General features: G+C 42.4%; 1 protein-coding gene and 1 pseudogene across 1 annotated transcript in view; both read left to right on the top strand.

The window, feature by feature from the left end:
* The window catches only part of ST8SIA1 (ST8 alpha-N-acetyl-neuraminide alpha-2,8-sialyltransferase 1), a 157,925-nt gene that overhangs the window by 53,241 nt on the left and 84,322 nt on the right, over window positions 1-20,362 (top strand). Inside the window, exon 2 of the mRNA XM_065940486.1 lies at window positions 2,764-2,908. Within this exon, the coding sequence (XP_065796558.1) occupies window positions 2,764-2,908 (145 nt within the window). The remainder of the gene's footprint in view (window positions 1-2,763; window positions 2,909-20,362) is intronic.
* Window positions 13,483-14,041, top strand: LOC136145557 (large ribosomal subunit protein uL16-like; annotated as a pseudogene).

The raw sequence follows: 20,362 nt of genomic DNA on the forward strand, positions 1-20,362 counted from the left end.
GATCGTAGAGGAGGCAAGAGAGGAGAGGCACTCGGGGGGAAATGGGATGATGATGTAGGAGCAAGAGGGACACAGATGCTAAGAAATGTGAAAGAAGAAGGCCATCTTCCCCAGACCCCAACCCTGTCCTTTCTGCTGAAACCTTTGTGAAGTTCCCCTGGTGTCAACCAAAAAGCACCAGAGAAGGCATCGGGTGGTGGGAAGAATCCCAGGCTGTGATTCGGTTTATTTGTCTCTGCGTTGAACTTGAACTTGGACTACATGCTGCACCTGTATGTCCTTGGGGGAATTCCCAAGAATACTTTCTGAGATCATTTCTGAAGCCCAGTAACCTTCCTGAGTTATAGAGTTAGTAAGTTGCAGAACCAGGTTTTGAACCCAAGTACAGTTGCCTGCAAATCTTCATCCTCAGATTTTGCATCCAAGGATTCAACTGATAGGTGGATAGAAAGTATTTGGAAAAATTAAAAATGCCAAAAGATCTAAAAGGCAAATTTGAATTTGCTGCACACTGGTCACTATTTAATGGCATTTACATTGTCTTTGTAATTATTTACATAATGCTTGTGCTGAATTAGGTATGATAAGTAATCTAGAGATGATTTAGGGTACAGGGCAAGAAGTGTGTAGGTTATCTGCAAACACCGCTGTTTTATGTAAGGGACTTGAGCATCCTTGGGGTCTGGTATTTAGGTGGAGGAGGGTTGTGGAACCAACCCTGTGAGACCAAGCATGACTATATTCCAATTACCTGCCACTTTTCAGCTCCAAGCTTGGGTACTGCTGGTGACTAAAGATGTCTAAGCTGGCAAGTCTACTTGGGGGCGCCATTCAGAAGTGGTTTATGTCAGCAGTTTGTTTTATTGGTCCTTCTAGAAGTGGGACTGGGAAATAAGCTCTTTTATTCCTGAAAGCTCAGTGAGGAAACAGAGTTGGTTTCTGACAGGCTTTGAATTTGAGGAGAATGTGAAGACTGGCTTGTAGAATAGTGGCCTCCCTGTGAGGGACCAGTAGAAGAACAGCTGTGAGCCATCCCAGGGGGCTGTGTGGGGGAGACCCAGGAGACCCTGGTGTTGCAGAGATAAAGGGAGTGAGGAAGGAGTGAGACTTCTCAGCTTCTTCCTCTGCTCAGCCGTGTCCCACCCTACTGAGAGGGCAGACCAAACAAGAACCGGTAAAGCTCACGAGATTTACCAGTTGGAATGCAGTTTGCTTTGTCAATGCCTGAAATCACTTCCCTCGTCTCATTCAATTTCTGTTCCCAGAGATTTCCCAGGGCTCATTCTTGGATCACATCCTCAGTTTTGGGGGGGGGGTGTACCTTTTTAGGGCCAATCTGTGTATGTCCTGCTCTATACAGCTCTCCTAAAGTCCCTGATCTCTGAAAGACACCTCTTGATGGTTACATCACCATGAAGAGATGTTAGCCATCCAAGCCTTGGATATTTAAATCCATCAGTCTGCAATTACAATGATTATTTTTGCTTTCAGGCACATTTCAGCTGCATATGAGAGCTGATATTTTCCTTTGTTTCTGTTTAGTTATATCAGTTTCAGGTGTACGGTCATATAATTTGACATCTGTATACACTACAAATTGATCACCCCCACAAATCCAGTTACCATCCATCACCAGAGGTGAAGAAGAGAGGTGACCCCCTTCATCATTTCACCCATCCCCCAGCCTGTTTCCCTTCTGGTAACCACTAATCTGATCTCTGTAACTCTGAGTTTGTTTTTGTTTTATTTTGGTTTTTTGTTCGCTTTTGTAGATTCCACCTGTGAATGAAATCAGTCTTTCTCTGTCTGACTTATGTCACTAAGTATAATACCTTCAAGGGTCATCCGTGTTGTTGCAGATGGCAGGATTTCGTTCTTTTTCATGACTGAGTAGTATTATATGGTGTAGCACCTCTTCTTAATCCATTCATCCATTGATGGACACTTAAGTTGTTTTTATATCTTGGCTATTGTAAATACTGGAGAAGGAAATGGCAACCCACTCCAATATTCTTGGCTGGGAAATCCCATGGACAGGGGAACCTGGTGGGCTACAGTCCTTCAGTCCGTGGACTCGCAAAGAATCGGACACGACTGAGCACGCACATGGTTACGTGATTGTTAATTCAGTTGACCCTTGAACAATATGGGTTCGAACTGCCATAAGGTTCACGTCTACATGGTTTTTTTTTTTTTTCCCCAATAAGTACATATAGTACCACACAATGTGAGGTTGGTTAAATCCACGGATGCAGAACTTCAGATATGGAGGGCTGACTGTGGGACTCGAGCATCTGTGGGTTTTAGTATCTGAGGCAGATCTTGGAACCAGTTCCCTGAAGATACCAAGGGACAACTTTAATGCTGTAGTGAGCATAAGCAGTGCATATATCTCCTTTCAAATTAGTGTTTTTGTGCGCATGTGATAAATACCCAGAAGTGGAATAGCTGGGTCACATGGTAGTTCTAGTCTGAATTTTCTCAGGCATCTCCATACTGTTTTCCGTAGTGGTTGCACCAATTTACAATCCTACCAGCTGATGTCTTTTCTTTTGAAACTATTTAAAATATTGTGAAATATTCCAGCCATGCATTCTGATGACTAGAAGGGTGAATAAATAGTTGTCTAATCACCCTGGAGACACAGATGCTTTTGTGAGCTGGTGCTGAGGTGAGGCTGCACATCTCTGTGGGAATGACAAGTGAATGAGTCTGCTGCTCACTTAACCTGCTGTTCTTTTCTCTCTCCGTTTTCTCTCCTAGGAAACAGATGGAAGACTGCTGTGACCCCGCCCATCTCTTTGCTATGACTAAAATGAATTCCCCCATGGGGAAAAGCCTGTGGTACGATGGGGAGTTTTTATACTCATTCACCATTGACAATTCAACTTATTCTCTCTTCCCCCAGGTTAGTAAAGAGTTTACTGCCTTTCAATATAGTTTCTTATATTTCTTGATATCATAGGAATGGGGTCATTGACCTTTTCTTACTAATCAGAGCTACTTCTTTTCATCTTCTTTCTTCTAAAAAAAATTATTTATTTACTTATGACTGTGCTGGGTTTTTGTTGCTTTCTCTCGTTGCTCATCACCAGCTCTAGGCATGCAGGCTTCAGTCATTGTGGCTCACAGGCTTAGCTGCCCTGTGGCATCTTCCCGGACCAGGGATCAAACTTGTGTCCTCTGCCTTAGCAGGCGGATTCCTAACCACTGGACTGCCAGAGAAGTTCGTATTCTCTTAATTATAAATTCTTCCCTTTATAGCTGTCATGTTGTGTGTGTGGGGGAGTGGGTGGGGAGAAATCAAATGGTGATACAGGGGCGGCAGTAGGATAGAAGGATAGAATAACAGGTTTCCTAGAGCTTCTGATTTGAGTCGTATGAGACTGGAGGAGGCAAGCAGAGAAGGAGGCGAGGTCAGGGAGTTGTGGAATTCTAGTGTTTTGAGGTTGGCTGTGGAATGATCTTGAAGATTTGCAATACTGGAATGTTTTCTTAAGGCTGGTATTGCTCTTGGGGAGTGGGGACCATGTGGTCAGAGGTTGCTTCTTAGAGCTTGTGAATCTTAACCCTGTGGTTAGATAACTGCTCTGAAGTGGAGGAGTGGTGGTGATGGAGAGAGAGTATCTGGCCACTTTTGAAGTGGTCTAAATCAAGCTTTGCTCCCTTAGTGTTTTTCCCTGTGGTTTTCCAAGCACTGAAATCAAATGTTTTATTAAAATAGATCTATGTAGCAATGGACTTTCCCGGATGCTTAGTGGTAAAGAATCTGCCTGCAGTGCAGAAGACACAGGAAATACGGGTTTGCTCCCTGGGTTGGGAAGATCCCCTGGAAGAGGGCATGACAACCCACTCCAGTATTCTTGCCTGGAAAATCCCATGGACGGAGGAGCCTGGGGAGCTACAGTCTATGGGGCTGCAGAGTCAGACACAGCTGAAGCAACTTAGCACACACAGAGCATCTATGTAGCAAGTTAGGGGGAAGGAGAGGAAATCTTTATTTCTAGGGAGCCCTAGAAATAATTAGGTGAATGGTGGAGTAGGAGTCATGAGGTGGCCCCTGAAATTACTTAGAACAAGAAGTTACTGCCATAATTGTGGTTTAGAGATTAGAAGAACCCAGTGGCCACTGCCATTAGCAGAAAGGGGTCCCAGAAGTTGTTTCAACTCACCTTCTCCCTCAAGACCTTCTTCAAGTGCATCTAATGGGTAGGATTAATTTGCATCCAGAACACTAGTTGCAGAGAATCCAAGAGGGGCAGTTTTTTTTTTTAAAGCAGTCAAGCTTTAGCAGGAAGCTAGAAAAAGGGTGGAATTGAGGTTGAGTAAGCCAATTTGCAGTATCTTCTTTGTGCAAAAACTGATACCAACTTGCTATGAAATAAAGATGAGATAAGAAAGCAATCTCCTTTAACAGCTCATCAAATAGAAAAATATTTAAAGAAATCCAAAATAGGATTTTATAGATGAAGGCTTTCAGTCATACTAACTGACTCTGTGCTAGGAAATAGATTTGAAGAAAAGAAATGATTAAAGAAATACAAACTAACCTCCCATCTTATCTGTAAGTTGCAGCAGTAAGATAGCAGGAAACATTGTCCTTTTCAAGTGCATGAGCATGAATTCTGTGTCTCTCCCTGCCAGCTGCGAGATCAAGGAACCATCCCTGAATAATAAAGGAAAAGTACTTTTTTCTTAGAAAGAGTTAAGCCATTCTATCACTGTGTGTGCACAGTCGTTCCAAAGGCCTGAACCAGTTTAATGGGTGGACTTGAAAAAAAGAGTTACGTATATATTCTTCTGATGAGATTCTGAAATGACTAATTAATTTATAGAAACCCTGGAAAATCAGTTTGCAGCAACACAAAGGGTATATATCCCTGGGCCCTTTTATTTCTTAGTGAAAGAATTCTAGTTTGTTATCAGGAAGCTATCTAAATTGTCAGTTAATTGTTAGGCTTCATTCATGCTTCCGGTGGGAAGAAAGTGGCATGTGCTCATTAGGCGGAAATGCAGGTGAGTGAGCTGGGCTCCATGTTGTCAATTGAGTATAACATCTCTCCTTTCCCTGTATTTCAGCAAAATAATGCTATATCACTCCTTCTCTAACTGAGATGTATAGCTTTATATTACACTTTTAATTATATATTTTAATGTATTTATTTTAATTACATGTTATATGTCTCCCCTAAAGGCTCAATATAAGTTAGCCACCGTTATTATTGGTATTATTCCTTTGCCCATTTTTATCCACTGCTTTTATTGTTGTTGCCGAGGTGCAATCCAAGATTATGTGTTTGATGTGGAAAGTAATAGGTCCTGAATCAAGGTTGGAGGGTCCACAGAGGCCCTGTAGAGATGGTGTGTATTTTGTAATTACAGTTAGTGGCTTCTTATTTGTACATCTTATAATATCCCATGGCTTTTTTATCTGCTGCTGTTTAGTCGCAAGGTCATGCCCGACTCTTTTGCGAACCCATGGACTGTAGTTCACCAGGCTTCTCTGTCCATAGGATTGTCCAGGCGAGAATACTGGAGTGGCCATTTCCTCCACCAGGGGATCTTCTTGATCCAGGGTTCAAACCTGCCTCTTCAGCATCTCCTGCTTGGCAGGCAGATTCGCTACCACTGAGCCACCTGGGAAGCCTGGCTTTAATTCATTCAGTTTCACCTCCTATGCAATTATCTGCATAATTATCTGTCACAGTTTTCTAAAATTCTTTATTTGCTGATCTCAATACTATCTTGTGAGGTTTTGTGGAAACTCATTTTTGTGCCTCGTACAGTGCTTTGCACTCAGTGTAGATGTTCATTTCCAGCTGCTCACGGTTGCCGAGATCTCCTTGGAAACACCCCACCTGGGCTGGACCACTGCTCTGCTCTGGCTTGGTCTACAGGAGACCAAGCAGGACAGTTTGATGTAGTTGTTTCCAAATGGCTCTATAAATGTATTTTGATGAGATACTTCTTGGTTATTATTAGGTATGAGGTGGTACAGTGATAAAGAATCCACCTGCCAGTGCAGGAGCTTCTGGAGATGTGGGTTCAATCCTTAGGTCAAGAAGATCCCCTGGAGTAGGAAATGCAACTCACTCCAGTGTTCTTGACTGGAAATTCCATGGACAGAGGAACCTGGCGGGCTATAGTCCATGAGGTCGCAAAGAGTTGGACACAACTGAGCATGCACGAATGCACCCTTTAGACATGAAGGGCTGAATTTTAATCTTTATGTGGGTTTTCTAGAATATTCTTTGTGTGTGTGTGTTTGGAGGTGAAGGTGTGTTGGTAGGTGTTCCCACTTTGAAAATACTTCAGGCTCCCTCCATCCCCTGGTTGGAATCAACTCCTTGCTCTGCCTGTCTCTTTGAAGCCTGTATGGTCCATATTTGTAGACAATACCAAATAAATACTATTTGGGGGCTTCCCTAGTAGCTCAGCTGGTTAAGAATCCACTTGCAGTGCAGGAGACCCTGGTTCGATTCCTGAGTTGGGAATATCCGCTGGAGAAGGGATAGGCTACCCACTCCAGAATTCTTGGGCTTCCCTGGTGGCTTGGCTGGTAAAGAATCCTCCTGCAAGGTGGGAGACCTGGGTTCAATCCCTGATTTGGGAAGATCCCCTGGAGAAGGGAATGGCTACCCACTCCAGTATTCTGGTATTCTGGGCTGGAGAATTCCATGGACTATATAGAACCGGACATGACTGAGCGACTTTCACTTTCCCTTGGCTTAAAACATATTTTTGCCCAGAAAGAGCATAAATTTCTTTGGAAATGTGTGAGGAAGTAGCAGGAATGTTAGAAACCACAGCCGTGCTAATATAATCTGAGAAATACTTTTCTTTGGTGTAATAAAAACATGGTCAGCCTACCATTCTCTTACATTGTGCTGTATAGTCACGTGATATACATCACAAACTAGATGAGTCATTTTTCCTCAAAATATCCACTCAAGGCTGTGTGTAAAGAATCACATAATTATTGCACCTCAAACAGACACTCATTTCCAGTTTCTCTGTTGGCTATAGGCTTCCACTTGGCCTGGATCCACCATACCCTTGGCCCGTGGGAAACCCAGCAGGACATGTTGAAGCAGTTTTGTCAAAATGACTTTGTTAAAATGAAAATACACATTTTTATTTTCCTTCCGAGTAATGTGCTTACAGAATCCTCCGAGCTTCTGGACATTCACACAGCAATTTTTTTTTTTTCTCCTAACAAAACTTAGATTTAACTGTACGATCTATGGCTTTTGGTAATTCAGCTTTTTTACTTACCAATATGATGGGAGTCGTTTTCCAAACACATACCATTTCAACTGAAGGTAACTAAAGAGACTAATGTTTGGCGGGCATAGATCTTTGACAAGCCAGTGTTGGTTCATAATTTCAGACTTGTGTTTGGCTAAACTTTGGACCTCTTATGATTCCCCATGGCTTTATTATCAAATTTCTCCAATTCTGACACAGGGGCTTAACCAAATAAGTACTTATTTATCTCAGGCAGTAATTTGAAATTAGGTGAGTAGTTTAAGGCTGGTTGGTGGCCACACAGTGCCATCTAGTTCTCAGACTCCTGCTTGAAGAGCCTTAGCTGATGGCCAAGTAACCCAGTTTTGATCCAGGATCCCTATAGAATGGAGAGGAAACAGAAGAATATGGACAGACTCCTGCTGACGTGCCAGTGATCAGGACAGAATCTCATGGCTGTGTCTAACCAAAAGAGACGCTAGGAAATTTTAGTATTTCAGCTCTGGACAAATGCACTCCATGTGCTGACCAGTGCATGCGTGCTAAGCTGTTTCAGGACTCTTAGCAACCCCATGGACTATAGCCTGCCAGGCTTCTCTGTCCATGGGATTCTCCAGGCAAAATCACTGGAGTGGGTTTTCATGCCCTCCTCCAGGGGATCTTCCCGATCCAGGGATCAAACCTGTGTCTCTTATGTCTTCTGCATTGGCAGGCAGATTCTTTACCACTAACACCACCTGAGAAGCCATGTGTTGACCTGCACTATCTGTCTTAGTTTTTTCACGTGTTAGCTCACTTTATCCTCATAGCAACTCTGTGTGATGGTTACCATGCTCTTCATTTCATAGGTAAAACAGAACTGAGATAGGCTAAATAACTTACTCATGAGTCTAGAGATTGCAAGTGGAGGGCTGACATGTGAAACCTGGCCCATCTGATTTTCAATGTATTATTGTTTATTCTTTTTTTTTCCTTCTTGAAAAATCATGGGTTCTGGTGATTTATTGTTAATTTATATCGGTCATCTTGAAACCATTTTAAGTTTTTTACTTCCCTTAGATGATTATTCTGAAAGGAAATGGAGAATTTCTTTTTGTAGTTATTTGAGAGAGAAAAAATAGAGTACAGACATGCAGGGTCTAGGATTTCCTGCAGCACTGTAGTTTCCCTTTGACTTTGAGTGCCTTTATGGCCCTCTTAGGAAGGAGAAACAAGACTAGTCCCTTTATTTTGGTTGCTATTAAATGGGACCTTGGGCCCAATTCCAATGTGTATGACTAGAGACTTCCCCACACCACCAAGCAATTCTCAGACACCCACTGGCGGTCTTACAATTCAACTCAATTCTGACACTACATACCCAGAATTAGCATCAGATACCAAGGACTAAGAGACTCAGGTTTGACCCCTGAGTCAAGAAGATGCCATGGAGAAAGGCATGGCAACTAACTCTAGTATTCTTGCCTAGTATTCATGGACAGAGGAGCCTGGTGGGCTACAGTTCATGGGGTCACAAAGAGAAGGACACAACTGAAGCGACTTAGCACGCACACCAAGGACTCAGTCCAACAAGACTGCTGTCCACTTCAAACATCAGTGGCAAGCCCAAGTTATGGCTTATGCTTTTGACTGACTGACTATGCATTGGAGATTCCAGTGACTCCCTCCAGCTCAGGCTGCCAGTCGCAAGTCCAGGTCTTATCCTGATTGACTTCTGACTGACCCTCTATAAATCAGAGGTTCCTCCGACCTCCTTCTTGCATTCTGTGAGTTTGCTGGAACTGCTCACAGAACTCAAGGAATCCGTTTACTCGCTCCATTACTGATGTGTTACAAAGGCTCTTAGAGGATGCAGATCAACAGCCTGATGAAGAGTTACATAGGGCAACGTCCCCAACAAAGGAGCTTCTGTTCTTGGGGACCTTGGGGCCTTGCTTGGTGGCAAGCGGAAGCACCCTGTTTCCACAACTGGAAGTTCTCTGAACCTCATCCTTTGGGTGTTTTATGATGGTTTTATTGTGTCAGCATGATTGATTAGCACATTGACCATTGGTATTTGATTCAACCTCTAGCCATTCTCCTCTCCCTGGAGATCCAGGGACTGAGACTGGAACTTCCAATCCTCTGTTCCTGATGAGTTCCCTTGACAACCAGCCCCCCTCCTTAGGTGGGTTCTGAAAGTGACCTTCATTAGCATAAACCCAGCTGTGGTGTGAAGGGGCTTGTGAATAACAAGACACCCATTTCACCTTTATGGCTCTGAAGGAGTTTCAGGAACTGGGGACAAGAGACCAAATATTATAAAAGATGCTCCCTTCACTCATATTTCTCAGGAAATTCCAAGGGTTTGGGGAGGCATAAGGCAGGAACTGTGGATGAAGACCAAATATTCTTCAGAAACATATTTTGGTCATCTAAATGACCAAATATATTTGTTCCTTATAAATCACATCACATCTGTCATAGAGAAATCCAGGTTCTCAGAGGGAAGCACTTTATTCTTTGTACATTGCTACTTTATTATAGGAATCCAGAACATGATTCCACTGCCATTAACTACCTCAGGGCATTTATTCTGTCATCATTGGTTGAATGCCAGCATTAGAGAAATATGTAGGGAATGGAATCTAAAGATCTGGGTTTTAGACCTGGCCTTTCTATTATGGTATTTGTCATCTCAGGCAAGTCATTAGTGGTTGTAACTATTCTTAGCCTGAATTTTAGAATTTTCAATTTGGGATTGATAATACCTGGTGTTCATATTTCAGTTTTCTTATGAGAAACAAAGTTAAAATGAGATTAGGGATGTAAAAGTACTTTGTAATGAATGCACGATGCAAACATATAATAATGTTACATTTATTATCTTTTTAAGCATTTATGGCATGTAAGCATTTCTTAGGAATTTTGGTAATAGAGGAACCAATGGGGGAGTGGAAGCACTAGAAAAGGGGTCAGTTTTCCATGCTGGTGAGCAGTGAGGAGATAAATCTGTTGAGTCTGGGATTTAGGGAAATATAAAAGAATGATGGAGAATGCCTCAGACTCAGGCAGTCAGACATTTGTATCATTATAGTTGGATAATAATGATGATATGCTGAAATGTGATGTGAGAAATATGCAATGTGAGAAACATTATTAATTTCTAGTGAATTAAGATTCTGTGTCTAAACAGTGGGTTAGCTACTGTTCCTCATACTGTTCTATAACTGAGAAGATAAGGAGAGTGGGTCATCCCAGGATTTCCACATGTCTGTTATCCTCAGAGGAGAGGAAAGCAGAAGATTAGAAGTGAGTTATAGATGAATCTAGAGTCTGTCATTCAGCGTGAAGTAAGTCGGAAAGAGAAAAAGCAAATATAGAATATAGCATGTTTATTGGGGCTTCCCTGGTGGCTCAGAGCTAAAGAATCTGCCTGCCAATGCAGTTAATGCGGGTTTTATCCCTTGGTTGAGAAGATCCCCTGGAGCAGAAAATGGCAACAGATTCCAGTATTCTTGCCTGGGAAATCCCATGGACAGAGAAACCTGATGGCCTATAGTCCATGGAGTCGCAAAAAAGTCAGACATCACTTAGTGACGAAACAACACCACCACATATATGTGGAATCTGGGAAAATGGTACTATTTGCAGGACAGGAATAGAGACACAGAGGTAGACAACAGACTTGTGGACACTGTGGAGGGAGAGGGTGGGACTCACTGGGAGATGAGGATTGATGTATATACACTACACTACCATTTGTAAGACATAGCTAGTGGGAGCCTGCTATATAGCACAGAGAGCTTGGCTTGGTGCTCTGTGATAACCTAGAGGGGCGGGACGGGGCGGGATCTCAAGAGAGAGGAGAGATATGAATACATATAGCCGATTCACATTGTGGTACAGCCAAAACTAACAACATTGTAAAGCAATTATACTCCACTTAAAATAAATATAAAAGAAAAAAAAGTGAGTTGCCTCACAGAGTAGTTGAAGATAAACTGAAAGATGTGTTTGTCTTTCAAACTTAAAAATAATTACAAATTAAGATCTTTCTCTAATGAAAATTGGGCTTCCCTGGTGGCTCAGATGGTAAAGACTCTGCCTGCAATGCTAGGAGATCTGCGCTGGATCCCTGGGTAGGGAAGATCCCTTGGTGGAGGAAATGGCAACCCACTCCAGTCTTCTTGCCTGGAGAATCCTATGGACAGAGGAACCTGGCAGGCTACAGTCCAGGGAGTCGCAGAGAGTTGGACATGATTGAGCAACACTTTCACTTTTCTAATAAAATTATCATAGGTTGTCTATGGTTGAAAATAAAATGAAAATGAAATGTAATGAGTGGTCTATCTTGCTATGGTGTGAACCTTTCTAAAATGTTTGACAGTGGATAAAATTTAGTGCAAAGACTGATCGTGGCTCAGACTTACAGCTTCCTGGAAACAATTGAAAAACCTGCATGGCACCAGTTACCACTGAGTCAGATCTCATCTGCAGGTGTGATGGGAGCGATAACTCTTTTCAGGAGGTTTGCATGTTCCATAGAACATTTTCTTCTTAGATTTGGTTGACATGACAGGGTGTTTTTCCTGCAGAGAAAGCTGGTATCTGTTTTTCATCAGTTGGTGTCTTTATCTTGGTCCTTCTTACGGGCCAATATCCAGATGTAGAGAGGCATTTCTGATTTTGATTTCATTTTGAGCTTTTGTTTTCATACCAAGAAGCCTCTGTTTCTTTTTTGCTCTTGATGTACTCATTTGCAGTTCTTAACTCTATTAGGGATCTCTTAACTGCATAAAGATACATTTGATTAACTTAGAGCATATCAACACTGAATTTTCTCTGACTTAATTAATTTGATAAGGGAATAAAAAGATACAAAATGAGTATGGAGAACATTTTCTTAATGTTTGTATCTGTTCAAATCAATTTACTGTCTTTATTCTGCTAATTGGCCTGCAGTCTTTAGGTCCCATGGGAGCTGGTGCAATGTTCTTGTCATCCTTCATGGCCTGACACACCTTCTTATCTGCAGGTCAGAACTTCAGGGTAGACTTGCCTGACAAGGTGAAGAACGGGTAGAGAGGGGATAGAATAGGGAAGTGAATTTAGCTCTGGAGACTCAAAGGAGGTGCAGCCAGTAGTAGCCAAGTAGATTAAGATTCTCAATCTAGTTAACTTTTGGCAGTAACCAGGAGATAATAAGAAGCAAAAGAAAGACAAATACCCTTTGATATCACTTATATGTGGAGTCGAAAAGATGGCACAAATGAACTTATCTACAAAACAGAAGCAGGCTCACAGACATAGAAAAGAGACTTGTGGTTGCCAAGGCAGAGGGAGAGTGGCGAAGGGATAGAGTGGGAGTTTGGGATTAACAGATGCAAACTATTATATAGAGAATGCATAACAAGGTCCTACTGTATAGCACAGGGAACTATATATTCAATATCTGTGATAAATCATAATCAAAAAATATGAAAAAGAATGTATATATAACCAAATCACTTTGCTACACAGTAGAGATTAATATTATAAATCAACTATACTTTAATAAAATAGATTAAAAAGGAAACAAATGAATGGTTACCAAAAGGGAAAGGGAGGAGAGGGAAGGTTAAATTAGGAGTTTCGGATTAACATATACACACTTCTACATATAAAGAGATAAACAACAAGGACCTATTGTATAGCACAGGGAACTACATTCAGTATCTTGTGATGACCTGTAATGAAAAGAATCTGAGAAAGAATAGATGTATATGTGTACCTACATCAATTTGTTGTACACTTGAAAGTAACACAATATTGCAAATCAATTATACTTCAATTAAAAAAAAAAAAAAAAAAAGATGTTCCACTAGTGTGAGGCTCTATCCAGAGAGCTAGATTCAGCTGTCACTGATTTCAAGTTTCCAGCCACTAGGCTAGACGTTTTGGCAACTGGCAGCTTCAGGGAGGTACAGACCAGAGGAGGGCAGAGTCCTATCCTTCTAGAGACTTGGGAGCTGATTCTTTAATCCAGGCAGGGACCCAGGGGGATAGGATGGACGTTTGCAGCATGGGGATTGTTAGGACTTAGCCAAGTCATAATAGCCCTCCGCACCAAGCTGCAAAAACGAGGAGCATGTGATTGAGGCCCTCTCCCGGTCCAAGTTCAAGTTTCCTGGCCACCAGAAGCTCCACAGCTCCAAAAAGTAGAGAATTACTGGCTCTTTACCTTTGCCACACCACCAAAGTTTCTGGTGTCACATGGGCTGCTGCTCCACACCGTATTATGGGTATTGTAAGAAAAAGCCATACCGAAAGTCTCCCTTTTGCCAAGATGTCTCAGATGCTAAGATCTACTTCTTTGACCAGGGGCGGAAGAAGGCGAAGGTGGATGAGTTCCCTCTCTGTGGCCACATGGTGTGAGGTGAGCATGAGTAGCTTTCCTTCGAAGCCCTGGGGTCTTCCTTTATTTGTCGAGCAAGCACATGGTGAAAAGCTGTGGCAAAGGTGGTTTTCACATCCTGGTATGGCTCCACCCCATCATGTCATCTGTATCAATAAGATGTTGTCCTGTGCTGGAGCTGATAGGCTCCAGACAGGTATGTGTGATGCCTTTGGAAAGCTTTAGGGTACAGTGGCCAGGGTCCACATTGGCCAAGTCATAATGTCCATCTCCACCAAGCTGAAGGAGAAGGAGCATGTGACTGGGGCCCTCTGTAGGGCCAAGTTCAAGTTCCCTGGCCGCCAGAAGAGCCACATGTCCAGGAAGTGGAGATTTACTAAGTCTAATGTGGATGAATTTGAAAAAATGGTGGCATGAAACACTGTCCGTTTGGCTGCAGGTTCAAATACATCCCTCTTGTTGTTGTCCAGTTCCTCAGTCATGGTTGAGTCTTTTTGACCCCATGGACTTTGTGACCCCAGCTCGCCAGGTCTCCCTGTTCCTCGTCATCTCCCAAAGTTTGCCCAAGTTCATGTCCATTGCATTAGGGATTCCATCCAGCCATCTCATCCTCTGATGCCCTTTTCTCCTTCTGCCCTCAGTCTTTCCCAGCATCAGGGACTTTTCCAATGAGTAGTCTGTTCCCATCAAATGACTAAAATACTGTAGCTTCCGCTTCAGCATTAGTCCTTCCAAGGAGTGTTTGAAGTCAACGCTGTTGCTGCTGCTGCTAAGTTGCTTCAGTTGTGTCCAACTGTGTGTGACCCCGTAGACAGCAGCCCACCAGGTTCCTCCATCCATGGGATTCTCCAGGCAAGAACACTGGAGTGGGTTGCCATTGCCTTCTCTGCAATGATGTCGATTTCATCCCTAATCCTGGCCTAATCGGGACAGTTTTTGAGAACAAGGCAGAGGCACATTTCTAGAACTGAGTCTGAGCTGGGCACCAGGAATCTGGAAGAGCAACGTGGGACCGTGTTTTGAAAAGAAGACAGAGGCCAAGTTACCAGCGTCACACCACAAGGCCAGAGTCAGAGATCATGGGTAACTTGGTGGTGATTCCCACAGCTTTGGGTGGCTACCTCCCCAGATCATGTCCCTGGAGCCAGGGCTGGTCCACGTTTCCCAGGGCTCAGGCCAAGTCTGCAGTGGCCTGAGTGTGAGTTCAGGCTGAGAATTAGGCTTCATAAAGAATAATTTTCTAGACAAAATATTAAGTTCTTACCCTCTCCTGGGTCACCCCTGTGGAGACTGCCAGTACAGAGGACACAGACGCTCAGTGAAGGAGAGAATCTGGGCAAATTGTTAACCAAGGCAATGAATTAGCAGTTTGTCTGAAAAATATGGCACTTCCCTGGTGACTCAGATGGTAAAGAATCCGCCTCCAATGCAGGAGACCCGAGTTCGATTCCTGGGTGGGGAAGATCCCTTGGAGAAGGGAATGGCTCCCCACTCCAATATTCTTGCCTGGAGAATTCCATGGACAGAGGAGGCTGGTGGGCTAGGTGACGGGCTAAGTATGGTGAAATTTAGGATGGATAGGGTGTGGATCAAGATTCGCTGACTGTAATGGAAACAGAAGAGCTTCCTGAGGATAACCAACATTTTATACTCTGAAAACTATTATACCTAAAATTTTTCTTGATACATTTCATTTTTCCTGTCTTCTGAGACTCAGACTTTTAACTCTTTGCTAAGGAAAATAAAAAGGTGCTGAGCAGAAAGACAATAGCAAAGTAAATTCATTCGAGAATTTTTACTCTGGGCGATCTGCTGTTAATGCACTGGCTAGCAGTTCCTTATAAGTATATGACTATTTTGCTTAAATTTTCCTCTTTCTAGGGTTCAGTCGACTCTAATGAGTTGGCCAAAAGTTTCATTTGGGTTTTTCCGTACCATCTTACAGAAAAACCCGAATGTACCTTTAGGCCAATCTAATACAATTTGAGGTCTTATCTACTATTCAGAGGATAGCACATTCACAAAGTATTGTTATTCTGGAATCATAAAACGTATACATTTCCTAATTGTTTTTTCTTGTGAAAGCCTGACATAGATGTTGACTGTTACACACAAGGTCATTAAGAAATGAAGTAACTGCAGTTGGCAGGTGCTTCCAGATGAGATGGAGATTGTTGGAGTTCTTCAAACCTGAAGGCCAGTGATATGTATGGACTCCAGGGAAAAGTATAGTATTTCTTTTTTAATAAAATAAGCTTTAATCTTAATTTTATTTGTATTTACTTGTTTATTTACAAATATCTGTTAGTCCTGTTCAAGTGTCATTTTTTTTAAAGAAGTATAGCTGATTTACAGTATCATGTTAGTTATTGGTATACAGCACAGTTGTACGTATATATACATCTATATATACATATGTATTTTTTCATATTCTTTTGAGTATAGTTTCCTTTGCTTTCCAGTAGGTCCTTGTTGATTATATAAAAAATATAGTACTTCTATGTGATCCATAAAATTTAGTACAAATTGAGAACCAGCAACATATAATCAGAGTTGAGTTAAAGTTTAAAATAAGGCTTTGCTGCCCCAGAAATTCCCTTTCACATGTGTTGAACTTGCTACCAAAATGAATATGCCCTGTGCCAGCAAGACTAGGCTTTCCTAAAATTGGGGTAATTCTGTATAAAATAGAGAGCTGACACATTCGTTCATTTATTAAGCAATTTCTGTTGTGTACTAGGGACTGGACTCACTCCTGGGGAGATGGTGGTGAGTTAAAAGAGACCCTCTCTCTCCCCTTATTTGGGTCCTGTCTCAGTGTCCCAGAGGCTCCTTACCTTCCACATGTTCAAAATTTAACTCCCTCTTTCCCCACCAGCTTCTCTTTATTCCCTGCTGCAGGAAATGATACCATAACCTGCTCAATCACTGGAGTTGTACTTATGTTTGAGTCCATCCTTTGTACCAACCACATTTGCAATGCCGTTTCCTTTTCTAAATTTCTCTTGACTCCACTCCCTCTTTCAAGAACTCTCTGTCAGTGCAGTAGGTCAGGGTTTGTCATCTGTTACATGGGTTCATTCGAGAACTTTCTGACAAGTTTCTCTCTAACGAACTTGCCTCCCTGCAATGCCCTGCACCCTGATGCCAGTGGCTGTCATTACAAAATGTAAATGATTTGTATAGCTTCTCTTAGGCTGCTCCTCTCTGCTTGCCATGCAAGCAAACAAAAGCAGGTGGCCAGACTGAACACTCGCTAAGCCTGCTGGAGCAGTCAGAGCAGGAAACTCATGGAGAAGGACAAGTAGCAGCTGTCAGACACTCTGCTGCCTTTTCATGATTAAAAATGATGAGCTTCTAGATGTTCTAGACTCCAGGAGAGGGACCCTGAAGCTAGGCTGACATAGTAATCATCTAATTAGGAGTGCTAACCCTTCCCCTCACGTGATTCAAAAACTGTGGTATTTTTGTACTAAGATACAGCAGAGCTTGACTTTGGCTTGGTTTATCAGCTCAGTGTTTGCGGATGATGGAAAGCCCTCTGTAGTCATGACTAGCAGCCAGAGGACAAGCCTTGCACCCATGGGTGAATGACATAGCTTGCCAGAAAAGGATTTATCAATTGGCTCATGGATGGGTAAGAGCTGGCCTCTTCCCTGGCATGATGGGAGGGCTGGGATCCTGCCTTGCTATTGGCCCGGACTGAGTGCCTTCAGTGCCAGACCACTGCTGGCCTTAATGGCGCTTTTACCAGAGGCCACTTCCTTTTAGACTGCAGGCACTGAGTCTTGGACAAGTTAATCCTGCCTGATTACCACCTACAGATAAAGGTGGTAAAGGTCAGACTTCGTTCAGTGGCACATAGGCCTTCAACATCTGAACTCTTGGAGAATATAAGATGGTATCTATCAGCTTGGTAATAGCCATCCATCTTCTTTCCCCTGCTGCTTATTACTTTACACAATTGATTCTCAAACACGGGTTTGAAGTGCATGGGACCACTTATATGCCGATTTTTTTCAATGGTAAATGCTAAAGTACTATGTCATCTCCTGTGGGTTGAAACTCAGGTTCAGAACCATGAATACAGAGGAACCATGAATCCAGAGCAACCATGTATAAGAAGGGCTGATTATAAGCTAACATGATAATTTTTTAACTGTGCAGAGGATTGGGCTCCCTAACCACCCCTCCCCCTACATTGAAGAATCAGCTGTACTCTGTGATTACCATGTGACTTGCATTTCCCCTCAAAAGTTGTGCTTTTTTATTCCCCCTGCCCAGCATATTCTTCCTTTCATTGTCTGATAAGTTCTTCTTTATCTTTCAAGATCCAGCTAAAGCATCTTCATATGTGTATAATCTTCCCAGTTTCCTCTCCAAGATCTCTGTTGCCTGCCATGTCAATTAAAAATCTGTTCTCCCCCTCCTCTGCCCTGCCCAAATTTGTGTATATCTCTGTCACTGTACTACTGAGTAGCTAGTTCACATGCTGTCTGCACACCGGAAAGCTTCTGAGGGCAGTATCTAGACGGGGCCTGGCATGTAGCATGGCAGATGGTAAGTGAAAACAAGCTGAATTAACGATAGAAGGGGGAGTTGTTCTTCCAGAGCCTTTGCAACCACATGACTGCAGCTTTATTCTTTTGTGAGAAGATGCTGCCTGTGCTGGAAGGACCCAGGATCAGTCCTGTGAAGGCCACAATGCTGGTAGAAGGAAAGGGAGTGGGTGTTAACATGATCCACGTTGTGTGGGATGTGGCATGTCCGAGATCACTTAGGGTTTCATTCTAGTTTTGAGACGAACGCGATCATACAGTTTTAAAGTTAAGCCACAGGTTTGGTGCTGGGCATGTAGTTGTTATAATAAGTCCCCTACATATGAATGAGTTTTGTTTCAAGGACACATTCATAAATCCAATTTTTTAAAAATCCAACAAAGTTAGCCTAGGTACCCAACTAACATTCGACTATATAGTACAGTACTGTAACAGATTTATAATACTTTCACCCAAATAATACATAAAAATACAAAAATAAAAGCATTTTTAGTCTTATAGTACAGTACCTTGAAAAGTGCATTAGTACAAGTCCAACAACTGGCATAGGGGCTGGCATCAAGTGAACGGGCAAGAAGAGTTACTGGCTGGAGGAGGGAGAGGAGGTGGGCGACGGTAGAGCTGAAGGATCGTCAGCAATAGGAGACAGAAGGCAGACTGCAATTTCACTGATGCCTGACATTGATGAAACGCACATTCACATCTTTGGAAGTTTGCAACTTGAAGATTTGTATATAAGGGGATTACTGCATTTTATTTTAGTTTGTTTTGCTATTATTAAACCAGTTTTCAACTATATTATTCTTGAGAGATTGTTATTGGATAGAACTGAAGGGCATTTGAATGTTTGTGAAGATCATTTCTTTCTCTATCACATCTCTCTTATTTTCCACCACTGCCTCTCCCCTTCTGTTCTAGGTGACAGTGGCCTCTTGCGCAGGATTTTATAGTAGTCCCTTATTGGCCTTCTTCTATCTAATCTGGCCTCCTCTCCAGTCCATTTCCACATTGCAGTTTGAGTTGCTTTTTTAGAATGCAGATCAGATTGTGTCATCCCATTGTTTAAAATCCTTGATCAGCTATCCCACTGATTTCAGGATAAGACAGATTTCTTAGGCCCACAAGACTCTGCCTGGGGCTCTAGCATCAGTTTGCCTGGTGTTCCCTCTCACCCTTGACTCTTCACCTTTCTGGCTTGCTTTCAATCCCTAATAAATACTATGTGCTCTCTTTCTATAGAGCTTTGTGACAGTCTGTCCCTTTCCCTGGAAGGCTCTTATGTTCTCTTATCTGGTTCACTCATATTAATCCCTTGGATCCTGTTTGAGTATCAGTTCCTCCAGGTACCTTCCTTCAGATACCTCTCATTCATCACTTTAGATTCAGTTGTTTAAGTATTTGATTCAAGGCTGTCTCTCATTTGAGATAGTATTCACTGTCCCGGGGACAGTATTTAATTTGGGAGGATAGGGAACTCTATAATACTGTTACTGAGTCCCAGCTTGTACTGCTTGCCACACAACAGGCCAGTCAGTGGAGAGATGAGATGTTTGGACAAGGAATCATGACTTTATCTAGAAAACCCCCAGACCGAGAAGATGACAGACTAGTGTCCCAAAGCTCCATCTTACCCAAATTTGGATTCAGGCTTCTCTACTAAAAGGGGAAGAGGTATGTCTGGTTGTTGCAAACTTCTTGGTGCCAGAATCCTTTTGTCTTGGGTTGTCTCCGCAGGTCAGGTAAATATACAAGAATACAAACGTTATTCTCTAGGACATCCCTTAAACATCCAGGAAGACAAATGTTATTCTCTGTTCTTCAACTTTTTATCTCTATATGAATGAAAGTTTTTTAGCTTTAAAGGTCAAGCCTGGTAGGCAGAGCTTTGCAAAAGGACTATTGTGTATATTTCAGGTTTGTTCTCTGTTATAGTATCTCAGTTATTACCCTGAAGCTTGGGACGTGATAGAAGTTCAGTAAATTTTAGTGGAAGGAATGAAACAGCTTGGTTTTACTGTGTAAAATCACCAACTGTAATCTTGGTAGACCTCCCAGCTAGGTGCGGCATATATATATGCACACATATACACACGCACATATATATTTATATATAAGAAACTTGGAGTTCATTATCACAGAGCAGAGGGGGAGAGCCCCACATTGGATGCAGTCACTTGGG

The sequence above is a fragment of the Muntiacus reevesi genome, chromosome 1 (genome assembly GCF_963930625.1).
Source record: "Muntiacus reevesi chromosome 1, mMunRee1.1, whole genome shotgun sequence".
In the NCBI taxonomy this organism is placed as follows: Eukaryota; Metazoa; Chordata; class Mammalia; order Artiodactyla; family Cervidae; genus Muntiacus; species Muntiacus reevesi.